Here is a 20,830-nt window from a genome sequence, read left to right on the forward strand (position 1 = left end):
TCATCACACTCATCACCTATTTATAGGTAATCTTAGGGAAGCTTAACTTATTTTGAGAAGCAGTGCCCTAAAAAGTTATATTTGTAGTAGTAGAGATCAGAAACAAAGCATAAAGGAATGCCAGTCTGTGACTATAAATATTCTTGGACAGTCATTACGAAGTTGTAGCTAGTGTGTTTCAGCTGGATAAGCATGTTTTTGAGCTCAACAATGTGTTATTAAAATACTGTACTTAGTGTCTGTTCAGTTTTTAAAACAAAGCATATATTGGCTGACTATATTTCCCACGATGGTAGAATTTCTGCACATCCACAACTTGTATTAAACATCTTCATTTTTACTCCTGAAGAAAGATCTAAAGACATATAAAACATCAAGGAAGTACTTATCTCAGCTGACTACACCAGCAAAATTCTACATAATTATTAAAGTAATACCCCAGAAGATTTAATCTTTTCACTCTTCCTGATACTCCAGTACCTACTGCAACTAGCCCTGGGCTTCATTTCACTTCCAAGTCATCTCACCCATTGCTTTGCCATTTGAACCAGAAGCCTTGCCCTTAGGGCTTAACTCTTTCAGTTTCTTAATGTTCTTGGGGGGGGGCCCCCTGTTGTTGTAGTTCTGGTCATCATGGTTGTTATTGTTGTTTAGTTGTTTTCAGTTGTGTGCTGTTCATGACCCCATTTGGGGTCTTCTTGGCAAAGATACAAGAGTGGTTTCCCATTTCCTCTAGCTCATTTTATAGATGAGGAAACGGAGGCAAACAGGGTTAAGCCCTGAGTCACACACTAATAAGTATTTGAGGCTGAATTTGAACTCAATCCTGACTGCCATGCCTGGCATTCTGTCTACTGCCACATAGCTGCCCCCTGTCATTAATAGTCCTTATTGCTGTTCCCTACCCACTATATCTCCTAGGCCTGGCCCCCTCGATTCACTCCAGGCTATCTTGTCATCTCCCTTGCTCTATTCCTTCCTGTTCCCACTTTCCAATTTTTTTTGGGGGGGCAATTGGGGTTAAATGACTTGCCCAGGGTCGCACAGCTGGTAACTGTCAAGTGTTTGATCTGAGGCCGGATTTGAACTCAGGTCCTCCTGACTTCAGGGCCTGTGCTCTATCCACTGCGACACCTAGCTGCCCTCTCTTCCAATTCTTGAACCATAAGCAATTCAGTTCTGTCATTGACCCTGGAAAGGAACTTTCCAAAATACACTGTTCTACTACTCCCCTAAGAGAATGTAAGCTTCTTGAAAGCTGGTACTTTCCTTGTTTTAGTACCAGCCCTAGCCCTTGGCACTTAATAAATGCTTAATAAAACATTTATTTTCTCTCATCAGTTCTTTCATCTTTTAGATCTCTTCCAGCTCTAAATAAATGAGATAAATAAATACAAAGTAAACTGTTGCATTAGTGAGAATTAGTGAAAATTTATGCAGAGTCTGCCTCAAGTCTCATGGTGTCCTTGTAGTCAGTCTTCTCTTGATCAAAAGTTAGAAAGTGTTGGTGATCTTTTTTGTAGTCAAGAAATTAGATCCAGAGAATCCAGGTGACAAATAAGTTCGTGAAGCTAGATAATATTGCAGGTCTGGTGTTCAAGCCCAGATCTTCTAATTCCAAATCTAGTGCTCCTTGTGTTATGCAGTAGATAGAACACAGGGCTGGAGTCAGGAAGACTGGAGTTCAGATCTTGCCTTAGATGCTCACTAGCTGTGTGACCCTAAGCAAGTCATTTAACCTCTGTGTTTCAGTTTTGTCCTCCATAAAATGGAGATAATAATAGGACCTATTTCCCAGGGCTGTTGTGAGGGTCAAATGAGTTAACATGTAAAGTGTTTTGTATACTTTAAATCACTATATAGATGCTTTTTTAGCAAAATTATTTATAAAATACTATGCAAATGAAAGTCATTTTTTAGCCTTAATGTTACAAATAAAAGTAGCCACCAGATATTGGTTTGTTTAGTAGGTTGTTGTAAAAAAAGCATGCAAACTGAAGTATATTATCTCCTGAATGTCTTGTACGTTCCCTGTGCTTAAGTCTTTCCATCATTGCTTGTTGAGTTATTACTAATCTTTTGTGAATTCCTACTAAGCTCAACTCAGATGTTACCTTTTCTATGAAGCCTTCCAGATCCATATATTATTCCTTTTTCTCTTTCTGAAATTCCAGTCTCACATCATGGACTGCCTAGTGAACATTTCACACTAGATAATCTATAGGCATCTCAAAGTCCTCGTTTCTGCAATAACTCATCTTTTCTTCCAAACTTCTGTGCTACTAATATCCTCCTTGTTCTGCAGATTTCTAACCTCACTGTTAACTCCTCATTTTTCTTCATCCCGCACGTCCAAGGTGTCATGTCTTTAAATTTGTATCTGTGTTCCTTGCATTCCCCCCCCCCATCACTTTGGGTCAAACTGTCATCTCTTCTTACCCATGCTGTGGTGCTGTCTTCCTAATTGTTCTTTCTGGCTTAAAATCTCTCCTGATTCCAGTCAGTCAGTCCTTCAGAAGTGATTTTTCTAAATTACAACTTCAGTTTTTGTGTTATTTCTAATAAACTGCTCTTTTTTTGACATCAAAGGCTTTTTGTAATTTGGCTTCTTCCTTTCTTCTCAGTCTTCTCACACATTGTTCCTCTATCGTCCAGCCAAAATTGTATACTTGCTATTCTTCACACAAAACCGTTCACCTCCTATCTGTGTGTCTTTGTATTGGCTCTCTCCCATGCCTTGGGTGTCTTCCCTCCTCACCTCTGTCCTTGGGAATCCCTGCCTTTCTTCAAGACTCAGCTTTTATTGTTCTTTGTCCTTCATTTTCAAAGAGGACCAGTGACATCGTGGGGTGATGTCTTGACTAGTGCTTGTGAATTGGATTGAAGTGAGGCAGCATTGCACAAAGCTGTCAGCTTCACTCTTTTCCTGAGTCGTTGAAGTCCAGTAGCAGGACAGAAATCAAGATGGCTGGCAGTGGTCCAGGATGCCTGACCAAGCTCTAAGCAGTCCATAGCACCTGCTTAAGCAGAAAGCTTGAAAGCCTTCATGGCCTTTGGAACAAATTGTTCTCATCTGCCCATTCTGCTGGGGAAAGTCTTTACATGCTTGGGGTAGACATCCCCCTAAGAGAGGTTTGAGGCACATTGGTTAACTTCAGCTTGTTTTAGCCTGTCTGCTGAGACCATTTACCGGAGTGTGGCTGCTATGTATGCTATAGCTTTTTGGAGCCTCAGGTGAGAGTGGACGCCAAAGGTAGATGAGCAGTCCTGAAAAGGGGTTGGCTAGGTCCTAGTGGTCCCCAAACACTAGGACATCTCATGTACGTATTGTCTTCCCCATTAGAATGTAAGCTTCTTGAGGGTAGAGACTTTCACTTTTGTCCTAGTACCTTCAGCACTTAGCACAGTTCCTGGCATATGTATAGTAGGTACTTAAAAAAATGGTTATCGAGTGGTTGATATCTAATGGGGGAGGGGCAGAATATGTACAGTGTTTCTATCACATGGTGTTTCTTTTTTTAGAAAATTATGTGTTGTATTCAGTCAGCAAAAATCTACCTTCTCAATCACCCTAAATCCTCTCCTCTGCCAATGGGGGATGAAAAGACCCCCAAAACTTCTGTTGAAGACATTTCAAGTCAAGCAAAATAAATTTATGCATTGGCTGTGTCCAAAGAACAAATAAATCTATATAATGTGCGTATAAATGTGTATATATGTATATGTATCTATCTGTACATTTATCTATCTAAATATATATCTCATTCTGCAATTTCAGTCTTTTCATCCCTCAAGAAGTAGGTAGTATGTTTCATTATTAGTTGTCAGGAATTATGGTTGGTTATTAATACTGATCAGAGTTTCTAATTCTTTCACAGTTTGTTTTTACCCTATTGTTATTGTACAAATTGATCTCTTGATTCTGATCACTTCATTCAGCATCAGTTTCTACAGGTCTCTGCAGGCTTCCCTAAAACCAGGAATATTCTGTCACATTTATATACCAAAACTTGTTCAGCCATTCTCCGTTTGATGGTCACTCTCTCAAATTCCCATTCTATGCCATCTAAAAAGAGCTACAAATATTTCTTATATCTTCAGAGTTTGCTGTACTTAGAAATAATCCACTCCCTTAATCTCATTTTCATCTAGCTTTCCCTTCTCCCATTTCCCTTCTATTTCCACGTTGAGTGAAATGTGTTTCTTTACCCAGCTTAGTGTGTATGTGTGTATATGTATGAGTATTTTTCTCAGACAAGAGTCTTTGTTTGTATAGACTTCTACTTGTATACTCTGATTTGTAAGATAACTTTTCCTAACGTTCCCTCACTTCTCCCCTGCCTTCCTCCTCTCCCTAACCTTTTCTGTTCTTTTAAGATTATCAAAACATTATTGAACCACTCCTAGGCATTCTGTCTAATTAGATTCCCTTTTTGATTCCTGGTGATGATAGGATTCAGAGGGGACACATGAATCCTCTTCCCATGTTTGAGTGTCAATAGTTTATCTTTGATTATTCTTTTAAGATTATTTTTTTTGTTTATCTTTTTATGTTTCTCTTGTGTTTGAACTTCAACCCTAATTGTGCTCATGTATAAATTTTTTTAAACACTTTTAAAAACTCTTCTTAAAGAAAAAAAACTCTTCTTAAAACTCTTGCTTCATCTCTTCAAAGAATTTTAGTTGAATTTTTGCCCAAGCTGTGGGATTTGTTTGTGGGGTTTTTCGTTTGTTTTGGTTTTTTGTTTTAGAGGCTTTTCTTGTATATGTTTGAAGTCATTCTCTTCTACGGTTTGTGTCATAAACAACCCAGTCACCCTAACTGCTCTCTATGTGGAGTTTTGTTTGTTTGTTTATTGTTTCTTTCAGCCTACTTCCCAACTTTAGACTTGACTGTTTGGGCTGATTCCTTTGTACTTTTTGAGGGAAAGTGGAGGTTGATCCTGTTGTTCCTTTCTTGTGTATTGAGTTTTGTACCATTCTAACATCTCTGGGCATGCAAGCTTTCACTGCTCTCTAAGTAGTCTGATCAGGGCAAAGTCTGAGTGTAACCACTTTGATCTGAGCTCTGGAAGTTCTTGACTTGGGATTAGGTCTGACAACAATAGAGTGTTGCTGGACTCAGCCACTGTCAGCCATCTGGGAAGCTCTATGGGTTCAGAGTGGTAGAACTGCAGGCCCCCTTCTGGTTTGGAATTCCTTTCCAAGTAATTGCAGGCTTCAGGGGAGGGTAGAAGTTGGAACTGAGACCCTGTTTTACTCCTTGGTTCAGAGTCACACAGTTTCTTCTTAATTCTGAACTTGTTCATATGTCAGTACAGCACCTTAGATCTATGACTATTCTATACTCTGGACTACCATCTCTAGGTGAAGGTCCTTCTCCCTTTGCTCTGGTCTGCTCAAACTGGGTAATAATGCATGACAAAGCTTCCAATTGGCACCTGTTGTTAAGGTTTAGAGGTGTAGGGGTGCTGAGACCCCAAAATATCAAGAGCAAGAGATGCAGGTCCTGCATGAAAGAATTTGACGCAAGCCTTCTTTCAGCCATATCCGTCATATTGGCCAGACTCACGATCTGAACATCTATCAGCTATTGGCTAGACTCTTAAAAAATCTGAGCATTTGTCTAGATTTTAAGAATCTAGCACCTTATTAATTAAGAATTAAGAGCACCTTAATGGAAACAAGATGAATCTCATGTACAGAAAGACTGTGGGAGAGATCCAGGAGTGGCCAAGTAGTTTGGGGTGACTGGAGGAGGGGTCTAAGAAGGATCTGGATGGGAGTAGCCAGTAAGCTGGGGTGAACAGAACCCAGGGACCTGGACCATGTGGCCAAGGGAGAATGGAATCTAGCTAGGATTAAGGGTGGGAAGCGGGCAGGGGCAATCTGGAAGTAATGGAATAGAATTGAGAGATTGGGCGCAGCCAGAATGAAAGGCCAGTTGAGTGGATTACAGCCTCAAGCAAATGCCAGAGATTTGGCCTTGTAGGAAAGTTCAGGGTTTTTCCTTTTTGGGGTTTAGATCCCAAAGACATGGTCTTTTCTTTTTAGGTGTTCAGATTTCATCCCCATCCCTGTCACACTAGGCAGTGTTGATATGTCTTAGTATGGGTCTTGGACATCCTCTTACCCTGGTGTACAACCTATTGCTGGGTGCTGGTGTTATCTATATGTTGTGCTCTTGGCCAAGTGCTGTCCCCAGTGTGTACTTCCCTCTCTGTCTCCCAATGTTTACTTGTGCTGGAAAAATGAATCACTGTGGCTTTTTCTTGGATTTCCCCATCAAGATTTGGTCTGTTATGTTTTCTAGATCTAGGTTTCGCAGTCAAATAAGAAAACATGAGTAATTAAAGCTGTTTTTGAAGACTCATTTTCTTATTTTAGCCTAGCTATTGAAGAATATTTCAAGGACTACTAGCAGGGATAGGGAACCTGTGGATTTGAAGTAAATGAAGTTAATCATTTATATTCATTTGGATTCAGTGGAAGGGCCGCACCTGAGGACCTAGAGGGCCACCTGTGGCTGGACTTGTGGAATTGTGTTTTTGTATTGCTGATTTTAGATAATGCAGCAGGTCATCCAAGTACATTTGGTTTGAAATGTGAGAATTTGAGCATGGAAATTTACTGAGATTTGGATAAAGCTCTGCATCTGCCAGCATATATGTATGATGATTTAAAGAAAGAAACAACTCAATCTACCTTGCTAAAATATTTTAAATGATAAAGATCTTTTTATCCTATCATCAGTATAGGCTTATCTCTTTAGGTATGTTATTCAGTAATTTTGTTTTTAAAAAAATTTTGTAGTAAAATTGAATCAGAAATGTATTTTTTCTTATCCTTTGCTCTTATATTAATAAAGAGATAAAAAAGTGTTAAAAAATTTTTCAATTTCCATTGGCTGAAACCAATTACCATATTTTTGTATGTAATTATAGCTTTGAGTAATGTGAATTTGAATAATGGGACCACTTCATGGGATTATTCATGATTCATACTAATGAGAACCTGACCTTACCTTGTGTGGTAGCAATTATTTTATGTAGGCTGCACTCTTTTCTCTTTAATACTTACTGATAGGACTTCCTGACTCCTGAGATATAAAAAGCCCAGCTACAAGGAGTCAAGGATCCTTAGGCCTGGTGAAATTTCAGGTGCTGTCAGAATTAATATACATTTCTGGGCGTTACTGCCATTGTAGATGTGGACTCAAAGGGGAATCTCATCATGAATCAGTGTTATAGCCTTAAGATCCTTTTTTTGATTGAGTAAATTTCCCTTTGTTAAATATTTTATCGTCAATGAGAATCTTAGTGCAATTTGATCCTAAACCTGAACCGCTGGACTGGCTTGAATTAGGTCTAGCACATTTTATCATTGTCTTTGTACTTGTTTGAATCCCATTCGAAAAACCACGTAGTAGCTTGTTTGGTTGTACAGTTAAAATTTTTTTTTTTTGTTAGGCAATGGAGTTAAGTGACTTGCCCAGGGTCACACAGCTAGTAAGTGTTATGTGTCTGAGGCCGAATTTGAACTTAGGTCCTCCTGAATCCAGGGCTGGTGCTCTATCTACTGCGCCACCTAGCTACCCATTGGGTTGGACACTTTAGAACCACCAAGAAAGATTTGAAGAAGAGATAAGCTATGATGAAATTCAGAAATTTGGAAAGACTGGCTTATAATTGATTATAGAGAATAAGATACTGGATGTATGACCAGTAATATAGGAATTTTATATTTCCAAGTAATTTCATTTAAGCACAGTAGATTACAGGATAACTTGTGTTTCTTCAAAGCATTATTTATCGATATATTTCTCCAGTCCTATTCTTTTAGTTGTGTTTGACTTGAGCCTAAATGCCCGGAGTATAGTATTACTATTAATGTTTTTTCTTTGGTAATGGGAAGCTTTAGGAACTAATGTAAAGGAAATAGGACCTGAAAAATAATATATGTACCCAAAGTCTTAGGGCAGTTTTAAGCTTAAATAACTCAAGTGCAAATACTACAAACTTAGGAAAAAACATTTGAAAGGCTAATTACTAACATTTTAAAAATATTGAATGTTTTGTATGAGAGTTCAACATAGCTACCATCATATGTTATATAATACTCTAGTCGATTTTCAGACTTTTAAAAGCTTTCCTTAGCTGCTCTTCAGTGACTAAAAGTATTGCATTTTTAATCTTAGCTTTAAAATCTTCCAAAGAAGGAAGTTTTAATGCATGTACAACAGTTTTGTTGTGACAGCACAGGATAATGCTACTTTTGTAACAGTTTTTTTTTTGTAGGCTATTGGGGTTAAGTGACTTGCTCAGGGTCCCACAGCTAGGCAGTGTCAAGTGTTTGGTCTGAGGCTGGATCTGGACTCGGGTCCTCCTGACTTCAGGGCCGTTGCTCTATCCGCTGCGCCACCTACCTGCCCCCTGTAACAAAAATTTTGGAAGAGATAAAAGGCAATTCAGCAAACCCAATCAAGTCCCAGGTCAGATTAAGATTTGCTTGCTGTGAATCTGAAAATTTACCCACCATAGCTCTCTTTACCCTACCACACCTAACTTTAAGTTCTTTGGAACTTCTCTCTATCCTATTGAAGTCCACTGAAATATTTTTAAAGCACACTCCTTTGTTTTGTGTTTTGAATGGAAACAAGATTATTTAAAGAAACAAAGAATGGAACAGTCATTTTGTTGGAAGCAGCTTGGTATGTGTGATGGAAAGGAAACCCAATATATAGGTTCTGGTCCCACCTGTAGCATTTCCTAGCTGTCAGTTCTTGAGCAAATCACTCTTTCATTTTCCTCATACAAACAACCAACACCATCCCCTATCGCTCTTGGAAAAACAGTAAAAAAGGAGAAATGAGAAAGAGATGGGAAAAAATTTTGTGTTTGAACCAAAATTGGAGTGTGTAAGGCCTCCATTTATAAGCAAAGTTAATTAAGAGTTAAATGTTCCCTTTGGTTTTTTTTGGTTAATTATGATGGTAATGGTGAGACTCTTTCAATTGGTTTGACTTAATAGAGTTTAAAATTAACAAAACTATTTTTCTGTCTTTCAGCATTTTCATATTTACCAGAGGAATAGTCCCTTGTTCTGGAATTTAGTGGAACTTTGCCAGCCAACCTAATGGCTTCTTCTGTTGCTGTGCCTGTGGGATTTCACTATGAAACAAAATACGTTGTTCTCAGTTACCTGGGACTGCTTTCAAGGGAGAAGCCACGAGAACAGGATCCTTTGTCAGCTCAAGGTAATAGTTTTGGCTTGTGATACTGGTAGTGATAGTAGTGATTTTATGTAGTGAGCTTGATGATAAGTAGTAGATAGCAGAACTTAATAGTAGCTGTCAGTCTAATTCAGTTCAATTCAGACATTTATGTAAGCACATACTATGTGCAAAGCATTGTGCTAAGTGCTGGGGGGTGGGGGTGAGAATGGATACAAAGACCAAAAAAAGGTCCCTGCCCTCAAGTGACTTGAATATTCACTTGTGGCAATATTATATTAAAATAAATAACAATATCCTTTAAGGAGGGAGAAAAATTAGCAACTGAGAGGACCACAAAAGGTTTTCTGGAGGAGTTGGCACCTGAGTTGAGCTGTGGGAATGGGTTTCAGACATGTTGTATAAACAGAAAAAGAGATGTTTCAGTAAGAGTTACCATGCCGTGGAGAGATGATATTTGTAACTCATGAGACCTTTGTCATTATTAGGATAGCTGGAGGGTAAAAATTATACGTATGTATATATAGATAGATATATGTATAGAGGGCACAGGGTGTGTTGAAGATGAAGGGATGATATCTGGAGAATAAAATTAAGGGGTGAGAGAGAATTATACTGGGAGAAGGAGAAAGGGGGAGGTAGAATGGGGTAAATTATCTCACATAAAACAGACAAGAAAAGGTTTTTACAGTGGAGGGGAAACAGGGGAAGGTGAGAGGGAATGAGTGAATCTTATTCTCATAGGATTTGGCTTAAGGAGAGAATAACATACACACTCAACTGGGTGTGGAAATCTGTCTTACCCTACAGGAAAATAGGGAGAGAAGGGGACAAGAGAACAGGGGGGTGATAGAGGGGAGGGCAGAGTGGGAGAGGGGGTAATCAGAAGCAAACACTTCTGAGGAGGGGCAGGGTCAAAAGAGAGAATAGAAGAAATGGGGGGCAGGACAGGATGAAGGGAAATAGAGTTAGTTTTTCACAACATGACTGCTATGGAAGTGTTTTGCATGACTACACATGTGTAACCTGTAAAAAAAAAAGTTACCATGCCAGATTTGGAGAACAGGTAAGCTAGTTTGGGTGGAATGTCGTTCCATGGAGGGGAGCAGTGATGACTTTTTTTTCCCTTCATATTGCTATAGCCCAACCAAGACCAGCAAATCTTTCTCTAATTTAAATGTCTCTGTTTATCTTTAAAGGGTGATATTGTAGTCGTTATATACATTTTGTGTAGTTTTGTAGGTTGGCTCTGGATGTAGACATTTTGTATATATCCACTTTGAATTTATCTTGTATTTCTCTCTGATTTTTTAAAGTAGAGAAAAGTTAATGATTTTTGCAAACTTATTTTGTATCCTTGGTCTTTCTGAAGTTATTGATTGTTGTAGTTTCTTCATTGACTGTGGAGTTTTCTATTCTACTTTTTCCACTTACATGTAAAGATAGTTTTCAGCATTCACTTTTATAGGGTTTTGTGTTCCAAATATTTTTCTCCCTCCTCCCTCCTCCCTGCCACAAGGTGGCAAGCAGTCTTGTATAGGCTATGCATGTACAATCATATCAAACATATTTCTACATTGGTCATGTTGTGAAAAAAGAATAAGAACCAAAGGAGACTATGAGGTTTTTTAAATACACCATCGTGTCATCTGCTAATAGGAAGTGAAATCTCTCCTTTGTCATGTTTTTACTTTTGGTTTTGTTCTTTTGTTTTATTGCTATACCTAGCATTTTAAAAAAATAGTATTTTTTTCTCCAATTACATGTAAAGATAATTTTAAACATTCATTTAAAAAAAATTTGAGTTTCAAATTTTCTTCCTCCCTTGCCTCCCTGAGACAGTGATACATGTTAAATCATGTAAAACATATTGCCATATTAGTCATTTTGTGAACGAAGACGCAGACCCAAAGGAAAAAAAAACCATGGAAAAAATACAGAAAGTTAGAAAATAGTATGCTTCCATCTGCATTTAGATTCTGAATGATCAGTTCTTTGTCTGGAGGTTGGATAGGATTTTCCATCATGAGTCTTTTGGAATTGTCTTCTCAGATCATTGCATTGCTGAGAAGAGCCAAGTCTATCAAAGTTAATCATTGCACAATGTTGCTGTTACCGTGTACAGTGTTCTCCTGGTTCTGCTCGCTTCACTCACATTAGTCTTTTCAGATTTTTCTGAAATCAGCCTGCTCACCATTTCTTATAACACAGTAGTATTCCATTACAATCATATACCACAATTTGTTCAGTCGTTCTCCAGTTGTTAGGCATCTCCTCAATTTCTAACTTTACCACTACAAAAAAGAACTACTATATTTTTGCACCAATAGATCCTTTTCTCTCTTTTTTAAAATCTCTTTGACATATAGACCTATATAGTAATGGTATTGATGGATCAAAGAATAAGTGCAGTTTTATAGACCTTTGGGCATAATTCCAAATTGCTGTCAAGCTGTGGATCAGCTCACAACTCCACCAATAGTACAGTGTGTAAGTGTCCCAATTTTTGCACATCTCCTCCAGCATTTAATAGTTTCCTTTTCTATCACATTAGCTAATGTGATAGGTGTGAGGTGGTGCTTCAGAGTTGTTTTAATTTACATTTATATAATCAATAGTGATTTAGAGAAAATTTTTATAAGACTATAACTTTGATTTCTTCATCTGAATACTGCTTATTCATATCCTTTGCCCATTTATCAATTGGGAAGTGACTTGTATTCTTATAAATTTGACTCACTTCTCCATATATTTGAGAAATGAGGCCTTTGTCAGAGGTACTTGCTGTAAAAGTTGTTTCCCAGCTTTCTGCTTTCCTTCTAATCTTGGTTGCGTTGATTTTGTTTGTGCAAAACCTTTTAAATTTAATATAATCAAAATTGTCCCTTTTACATCCAGTAATGCTATCTGTCTCTTGTTTGGTCATAAATTTGTTTATAAATTCTTTCCTTTTCCATTGATCTGACAGGTAAACTACTGCTTGCTCTCCTCATTTGCTCATGGTATCACCCTTTATGTTTAAACCATATACCCATTTTGACCTTATCTTGGTATATGGTGTAAGATGTTGATGTATACCTAATTTCTTCCATACGGTTTTCCTGTTTTATGAGCATTTTTTTTCAAATAGTGAATTCTCGTCCCCAAAAGCTAGGGTCTTTGGGTTTATCAAAAACTAGGTTGTTATAGTCTTTTACTGCTGTGTCTTGTGTACCTAATCTATTCCACTTATTCGCTACTCTTATTTCTTAGCCAGTACCAGATAGTTTTGATGTTTACCACTTTATAATACAGTTTAAGATCTTGTATGGCTAGGCTACCTTCAGATAATGTTTGCTGATGGTTTTAGATAGATACTATTTATCATTTTAAGGAAAGCTCCATTTATTCTTATGCCCTCTAGTGTTTTTAATAGGAATAGATAACTGTATTTTGTCAAAAGCCTTTTCTGCATCTGTTGAGATAATCATGTGATTTCTGTTCTGTTGATATGGTTAATTATGCTGATAGTTTTTCTAATATTGAATCAACCCGGCATTCCTGGCATAAATCCCACCTGGTGATAGTAGGATATCATATCATATCATATCATGTCATCCTTGTGATGTATTGCTGTAATCTCTTTGCTAGCATTTTACTAAAATTTTTTGCGTCAGTGTTCCTTAGGGAAATTGGTCTATAATTTTCTTTCTCTGTTTTCGCTCTTCCTGGTTTAGGTATCAGCACCATATTTGTGTCATAAAAGGAATTTGGTAGGACTCTGCCTATTTTTCCAAATGGTTTGTATAGTATTAGAATTAATTGTTCTTTAAATGGTTAGTAGAATTCACTTGTTCTGCTCCTGGTGATTTTTTTCTTAGGGAGTTCATTGATGATTTATTCAGTTTCTAAAATAGGGTTACTTAAGTATTTTGTTTCTTCTTCTAATCTGGGCAATTTGTATTTTTGCAAATATTCATCTGTTTCACTTAGATTGTCAGATTTATTGGCATACGGTTGGACAAAATATCTCCTAATAATTGCTTTAATTTCCTCTTCATTGGTAGTGAATTCACCCTTTATATTCTTTTCCCCCCCCACGCTTTTCATGCTTGATGCTGGTAATTTGGTTTTCTTCTTTCTTTTTGTTGGATCAAGTTAACCAATGGTTTATCCATTTTATTGCTTTTTTTCATAAAACCAGCTCCTACTTTGTTTAGTTCACTGATTTTCTTTCTTTCAGTTTTATTAATCTCTCCTTTGATTTTCAGGATTTCCAATTTGGTGTTTAATTGGGGATTTTTAATTTGTTCTTTGTCTAGTTCTTTTAGTGGCATGCTCAATTCATTGATCTCCTCTTTCTTTATTGATGTAAGTGTTTAGAGATATAAATTTTCCCCTAAGTACAGCTTTGGCTGCATCCCATAAATTTTGGTGTATTGTCTCATTGCTATCATTTTCTTTAATGGAATTGTTGATTGTTTCAATCATTTCTTCTTTGACCACCCACTCGGTTTAGGATTAGATTATTTAGTTTCCAATTAATTTTTAATATACCTTTCCATGGCTCTTTATTAAATATTATTATTGCATCATGATCTGAAAAGGATGTATTTAATATTTCTTCTTTTCTGCATTTGATTGTGAGATTTTTATGCTATAATATATGGTCAATTTTTGTGTAGTTGCCATGTACCACTGAGAAAAAGGTATATTCCTCAGTTTTCTCCAGAATTCTATCATATCTTGACTTTTCTAAAGTTCTATTCACCCCCTTAACTTGTTTATTTTGTGGTTAGATTTGTTTAGTTCTGGGAGGGGAAATTTGAGATCTACCACTAGTATAGTTTTTATTGTCTATTTCCTCCTGTAACTCTTTTAACTTTTCCTTTAACAATTTTGATGCTTTAGTATTGATATTACTTCATTTTCTATAGTACCTTTTAGCAAGATGTAGTTGCCTTCCTTATATCTTTTTATTACATCTGTTTTTTTCTTTTGCTTTTTCTGAGATCATGATTGTCACCCCTGCTTTTTTTACTTCTGCTGAAGCATAACATAATCTGCTCCAACCTTTTACCTATCCTCTGTGTGTGTCTGCTTCAAATGTAAACAACATGTTGTAGGATTCTGATTTTTAATCTGCTCTATCTCCTTTCATTTTATGAGTGGGTTAATCCCATTCACATTCACAGTTATGATTACTAACTGTATTTCCCTTCATCCTATCCTATTTTTCTCCTGTGTATACTCCTCTCTCTCTCTCTCTCTCCACTCTGTCCCTCCTCACCAACGCTTTTTTGTTTTTGCAATTGGAGTTAAGTGACTTGCCCAGGGTCACACAGCTAGTAAGTGTCAAGTGTTTGGTCTGAGGCCAGATTTGAACTCAGGTCGTCTTCATTTCAGGGCCGTGCTCTATCCACTGCGCCACTTAGCTGCCCCCTCACCAGTGTTTTACCTCTGACCGCTGCCATCTTCAAGGTGCTCTCCCTTCTGTCAGCACCTCGTTCCTCCTTTTTTTGTCCTACTTCCCTCCTACTTCCATGTAGGGTAAGATAGATTTCTGTACCCAACTGAGTGTATATGTTGTTCCCACTTTGAGCTAAATATTATGAGAGTTCAAGTGATGCTTACTCTTAACCTTTCTCTTGTTTTCCTTCATTTTAATAGGTTTCTCATACCTCTTCATGTGAGATAATTTACTCCACTCTGCCTATCCTTTGCCTCTTCTCCCAGTACAATCCTCTTTCTCACCCCTTAAATTTTTTTTTTATGTTATCCAATCAAAGTTAACTTATACCAGTACTCTCTGTATACGTATACTCCTTCTATCTGCTCCAATAGTGATACGGTTCTTAAGAATTGCAAGTCCTGTGTAGGAATGTGAACAGTTTAACTTTATTGAATCCTTTTTGTTTTCTCTTTCCTGTTTACCCTTTTATGTTTCTCTTCTCTTCCCTTCCTTCTTTTTTCTTTTGCTTCTTGGTGAGGCAGTTGGGGTTAAGTAACTTGCCCAGGGTCACACAGCTAGTAAGTGTCAAGTGTCTGAGGTTGGACTTGAACTCAGGTCCTTCTGACTCCAAGGCTGGAGCTCTGTCCATTGTGCCAACTAGCTGCCCCTTTATGCTTTTCTTGAGTCTTGTATTTGAAAGTCCAATTTTCTATTTAGCTCTGACTTTTTCATCAGTCAGGAATGTTTGAAAATCCTCTATTTCATTGAATATCCATTTTTTCTGTTGAAGGATTATGCTCAGTTTTGCTGGGTAGGTGATTCTTAGTTGTAATTCAAGCTCCTTTGCCTTCCAGAATATCATATTCCAAGCCATCTGATCCTTTTAATGTAGAAGCTGCTAGATCCTTTGTAACCCTGACTGTGACTCCTCAGTATTTGAATTGTTTCTTTATGACTGCTTGCAGTATTTTATTCTCCTTGACCTGAGAATTCTGGAATTTGGCTATAATGTTCCTGGGAGTTTTCATTTGGGGATCTCTTTCAGGAAGTGATTGGTGGATTCTTTCAGTTACTTTTTTACCTTCTGGTTCTAGAATATCAGGGTAGTTTTCCTTGATAATTTCTTTTTTCTTTTTTTTATTTTAGGCAGTTGGGGTTAAGTGACTTTCCCAGGCTCACACAGCTAGTAAGTGTCAAGTGTTTGGTCTGAGGCAGGATTTGAACTCAGGTCCTCCTGACTTCAGGGCTGGTGCTCTATCCACTGCGCCACCTAGTTGCCCCTCCTTGATAATTTCTTGAAAGATGGTGTCCAAGGTCTCATGCCTTTCAGGTAGTCTAATAATTCTTTTTTTAAAAAAACAATTTATTTATTTTTACTTTTTAACATTCACTTCCATAAGATTTTGATTTTTAAATTTTCTCCCCCCTGCCTTCTTCCCAAGGAGGCATGCAATCTATATAGGCTCTATTTATTCATTCATATTAAGCATGTTTTCCCATTAGTCATGATGTAAAGAACAATTAGAGCTAATGCGAGGAACCGTGAGAATGAAGCAGTAAAACAAAACAGTAAAGGAAATGGAGAGCAAATAAATGCTTCCATCTCCGTTTAGACCCATAATTTTTTCTCTGGATGTGGATAGCCCAATAATTCTTAAATTATTTCTCTTGGACCTATTTTCCAGGTCAGTTGTTTTTCCAGTGAGGTATTTCACATTTTCTTCAATTATTATTTTGATTTTGTTTGATTGATTTTTGATATCTCATGAAGTCATTAGCTTCCACTTGCCCAATTCTAGTTTTTAAGGAATTATTTTCTTCAGTGAGTATTTGTAACTCCTTTTCCATTTGGCAATTCTGTTTTTTAAGGAGTTCTTTTTTTGGGGGGGGTGGTGAAGCGAACGGGTTAAATGACTTGCCCAGAGTCACACAGCTAGTAAGTGGTAAGTGTCTGAGGATGGATTTGAACTCAGGTCCTCCTGACTCCAAGGCCAGAGCTCTATTCACTGCGCTACCTAGCTGCCCCTTGGAGCTCTTTTCTTTAATGGATTTTTGTACTTCCTTTTCAAGTTTTTCTACTTTTTAAAGAGTTATTTTCTTTGGTGGGTTTCTGTGCCTCCTTTTCTATTTGGCCAGTTCTACTTTTTAAGGAGTTATTTTCTTCAGTGAATTTTTGTACACTTTTTAAATTTTTTGTGCTTCCTTTATCAAGCTGTTGACTCTTATCTCATGATTCTCTTGCGTTACTCTCATTTCTGTTCCCAATTTTTCTTCTACCTCTCTAATTTTTAAAATCTTTTTTGAGCTCTTCCAGGAATTCTTTTTGGGCCTGAGACCAATTCATATTTCTCTTTTTTTTTTCAATTCATATTTCTCTTTGTGGTTTTGCATGTGGGTGTTTTGACATTGTTGCCATCTTGTGAGTTTGTGTTTTGATCTTCCCTGTCACTGTAGTAGCTTTCTATGGTCATGGGTTTTGAGGGGTTTTTTTTTCCATGTTTTTTGTCTTTTGCTCATTTTCCAGTCTGTTTTATGACTTCTAAAGTTGAGCTCTGCTCCTGGGGCACAAGGGACACTATCCCAAACTTTTTGCATCAGGGCCCAGAGCCCAGCCTCTGGTCCACTACACTGGGGCCTCTGGGCCTGATGTTTTTCCTGCTTTCACCAGGCCTGGTGTGGCTGCTCTTTCTGTCTTGGGGTCATAGGGCCTGTGCGGCTTGCCTGTTGCACTGGGGATAGAGGCCTCACAGCTGGCTGACTTGCTCTGGGGCCTCAGGGCTTCTGTTGCTGACCTGTGCTGGGATTAAGGGACTCCTGCTGCTCTTTTACCTAAGTGAGACAGACCTTTTCCTGTAGTCCTTCTAAGTTGTCATGGGCTGGAAAATTGTTTCACCCTTGTCCTATTGTGGGTTCTACTACTCTAGAATTTGTTTTGAGGTTTTATTTAAAGCTGTTTGGAGTAGAATTTGGGAGAGCTCAGGCAAGTCCTGCCTTTTCTCCACCATCTTGGCTCTGCCTCTCTGTAGCTAGTGTTTTCTAAAACTGTTATCTTTTATCTTTTTATAACGGAGAAAAGAGGCATCTTTGCTTCACCAACTTTTCATATTGGGAAAGCTTCTAGTGTTTATACATTGGAAACAATTTTAATGCTTGATTTTAAATGTATGATTTTGGGCATATTGAGAAGTCTTCTATGCCTATATACTTTTCAGGTTCTTTTTTTTGACATAAATGAATATTATATTTATTGAAATAATTGTGTACTTTTTGATTATATGATTAGCTATTCTAATTGTTTTTTCATGTTGAATGGAGAGAAGTAATATGAAATAAATCTAGAAATACAGACAGACGCTAACCCTGATCAAGCTGAGATGTGTATATTTTGTCAGAGACAATAGGGAACTTGCTAAAGATTCTTGAATAAGGGAGTATCATGATCAGACTTGTTTTTCAGGATGATTACAGGAGAATGGAATGAAAAGGGAAGAAACTACAAGCAGAAAGACCAATCAGGATCTTAATTCAAGTGAAATATAATGAGGATTTGAAATAGGAAAGTAACTAGGTGAGTGGAGGGAAGGGGACAGATTTAAGAGATACAGAAATTGAATTGACAAGACAGTACCTGGGTGCTGAGCTTGAGATAAAGTGAAGTCAAGGATTACTGTACGTTGGAAGGCTAAAAGAAATGGGCACATATATATATATATATATGTATATATATATATATATATTTGAATTTATGTAATGAAATTCACTCATTCATTCTTACTTTTGCAATTCTTATAATCAACACTATACTTTTTAGAATTAATGAATTTTAAAATCTTAAGTACAGTGGGGCAGCTAGGTGGCTCAGTGGATAGAGCACTGGCCCTGAAGTCAGGAGGACCTGAGTTCAAATGTGGCCTCAGACCAAACACTTAGTAGCTGTGTGACCCTGGGCAAGTCACTTAACCCTAGTTGCCTAAAAAAGGAAAAAAACAAAACAACAACAACAACAAAAAACCCAAAATCTTAAATACAGTGAAATTCAGGTCATTTTTTTGTTGAAGCTGTATGTGCTAGGTAAAATTTATTCTTTTATGATTGACCTAAAGGCAGCTGGGTATGCAGTAGATAGAGCTGTGGACCTGGAGTCAAGAATACCTGATTTCAAATCCAGCTTCAGTTACTTACTACGTGAATGACTCTGGGCAAATTACTTAACCCCTTTATGTTTCAGTTTGAGGATAAAATGAAATAATATTTGTAAAGCACTTTGCAACTTTAAGTCACTACATAAATGCTAGCTGTTATCATTGCAATTGTCAATAATAAACATTAATATCCCAAGATTTGGTCATTCTTTAATTGTTTGACATATAGTTTGCTTCTTCATATTTGTTTCTTTACAAGTAAAATAGTGTGAATATTGTTGTAGTTAGCTCCTTTTCTCCCTGCTCTTGGGATTCATTCCCAGCAGCGGTTCAAAAGGTGCAATATTGCCACATTGTGTTTGTACCAGTCTATAGTAGCAGATGCGTGGTTTAGTTCTGGTCTGGAATCTTTAAGACTTAAGTTAAAATTTGGCCTCAGCCACTTAGTGTATGTGACCCTGAGCAAGTCACTTAACTTGTCTGCATCAGTTTTCTCGCTCTAAAGTAGGGTTAGGGCATCCACCTCAGAGGGTTGTTGTGAGGATGAGATGAGGTAGTATTTATAAAGCACTTAGCACAGTGCCTGGCACATAACAGTGTTTATGCTTACTTGTTACCCTGTAACAACAATGTATTACATTGCTTGTTTCCCTAATAGCCCTTCCAATATTCTGTTTTTATCATGTGGGCCTTTGCCCTTTTGTTGAGAGTATAGTAGTAGTATTTTATGTTTGTTTTGATTTTTAAAAATACTCCTTTTTATTAATTTGAGGAGTATATCATGTGGTTACTAATAGTTGATATAGTTTCCTTCCTGATTATGCCTGTATGCTTTGTGTACTGCTTTCACTGGGGAGCATGTTTTAATCTTGTATCAGTTTCTTGTGAGGTTGAATGACTGATTTACTGCAGATATTTTTCTATAATCTGTTTCTTTTAATTTTAGAGGTATTGATTTTGTTGTATTAAAAACTCATCTTTGTATAATCAAATTGTGAATTTTATCTTCAGTTATTTCTTCTGTTTGATCATAATGTTCTTGTCCATAGTTGAGTTGTATTATTCCTTTTTCTTCCATTTTAAAAAAATGTGGATTATTAATAATTAGTTTGCTATGTACTCTGTGGTGTAAATCAACACCTTATTTTTGGTCATAGAACTATCCAATTTTCCCAGTAGTTTTTATTGATTTGTCATTCTATTCCTTAGATTTTAAAAAGAAATCCTTTTATTGATACTTTATTTTGAAACACAATGAACATTCTTTACAAACCAATCACCTTGAAAACGTTTAACAGAAGCATCCTATAGAGTGAGTTTGACTATTAGTGTTTGCTACTTTCTTCTTTTCTAGCTAATTAGCTATTAATAGAAAGGGAGAATGAGTACTTTGAATTTAATTCTTTGGTACCAGCACTATCTGTTCTTTGACCTGAGATGTGTTTGCTTCATGTTGTTGTCTTTTAAAAATTTACATTGTTGTAGTTTTTGTATGCTTTTTTTGGGTTCTACTTTCTTCACTCTGCATCATTTCATACAAATCTTTCAGTCTTTCCCTGAATTTTTCCTTATTTGTGATTACTTGTAGTGCAGAAATATTCCATTACATTCATATAACACAGTTTGTTCAGCCATTTCCCAGTTGTTGAGCGCATTTTGTTTGTGTTTTTTCCTCTGCTTTTTGTACATATAGGTCTTTTTGTTTTATGATTGTATTTGTTTTTGTACTTCATTGTTATCATTAACCTACTTAATGTTTTTGTAAGCATATTGATAGATCCTGTTTATGGGTTCTTTATTCTCTCATTGATCTTGTTCTGTTTTGTGTGTGTGTGTGTGTGTGTGTGTGTGTGTGTGTGTGTGTGTGTGTATGTAGGTACTGAAGGCAGCTATTACTGCTTTATGGTTTGCCAGTTTTATTTTTCATATTTCCTTATAGTCATACCTTTTACTTTTTCCATAATGAACTTTATTATAACTTTGGTTCTAAGAAATAGCCTGCTAGTATTTTGATTGGTGGTGTGT

General features: G+C 37.0%; 1 protein-coding gene across 7 annotated transcripts in view; it reads left to right on the forward strand.

Moving 5' to 3' along the window:
* BCL2L13 (BCL2 like 13) overlaps window positions 1-20,830 on the forward strand; it is a 69,764-nt gene that overhangs the window by 3,196 nt on the left and 45,738 nt on the right. For all 7 annotated transcript variants that reach the window (XR_002327390.2, XM_021001667.2, XM_078156168.1 and 4 more), the window contains exon 2: window positions 9,068-9,256. Coding sequence is in view for 6 of the 7 variants with exons in the window: in XM_021001667.2 (XP_020857326.1) it covers window positions 9,136-9,256 (121 nt within the window). In the remaining variant the exon portion in view is untranslated. The remainder of the gene's footprint in view (window positions 1-9,067; window positions 9,257-20,830) is intronic.

The sequence above is a fragment of the Phascolarctos cinereus genome, unplaced genomic scaffold, assembly GCF_003287225.1.
Source record: "Phascolarctos cinereus isolate Bilbo 61053 unplaced genomic scaffold, phaCin_HiC Scaffold_1;HRSCAF=81, whole genome shotgun sequence".
NCBI lineage: Eukaryota > Metazoa > Chordata > Mammalia > Diprotodontia > Phascolarctidae > Phascolarctos > Phascolarctos cinereus.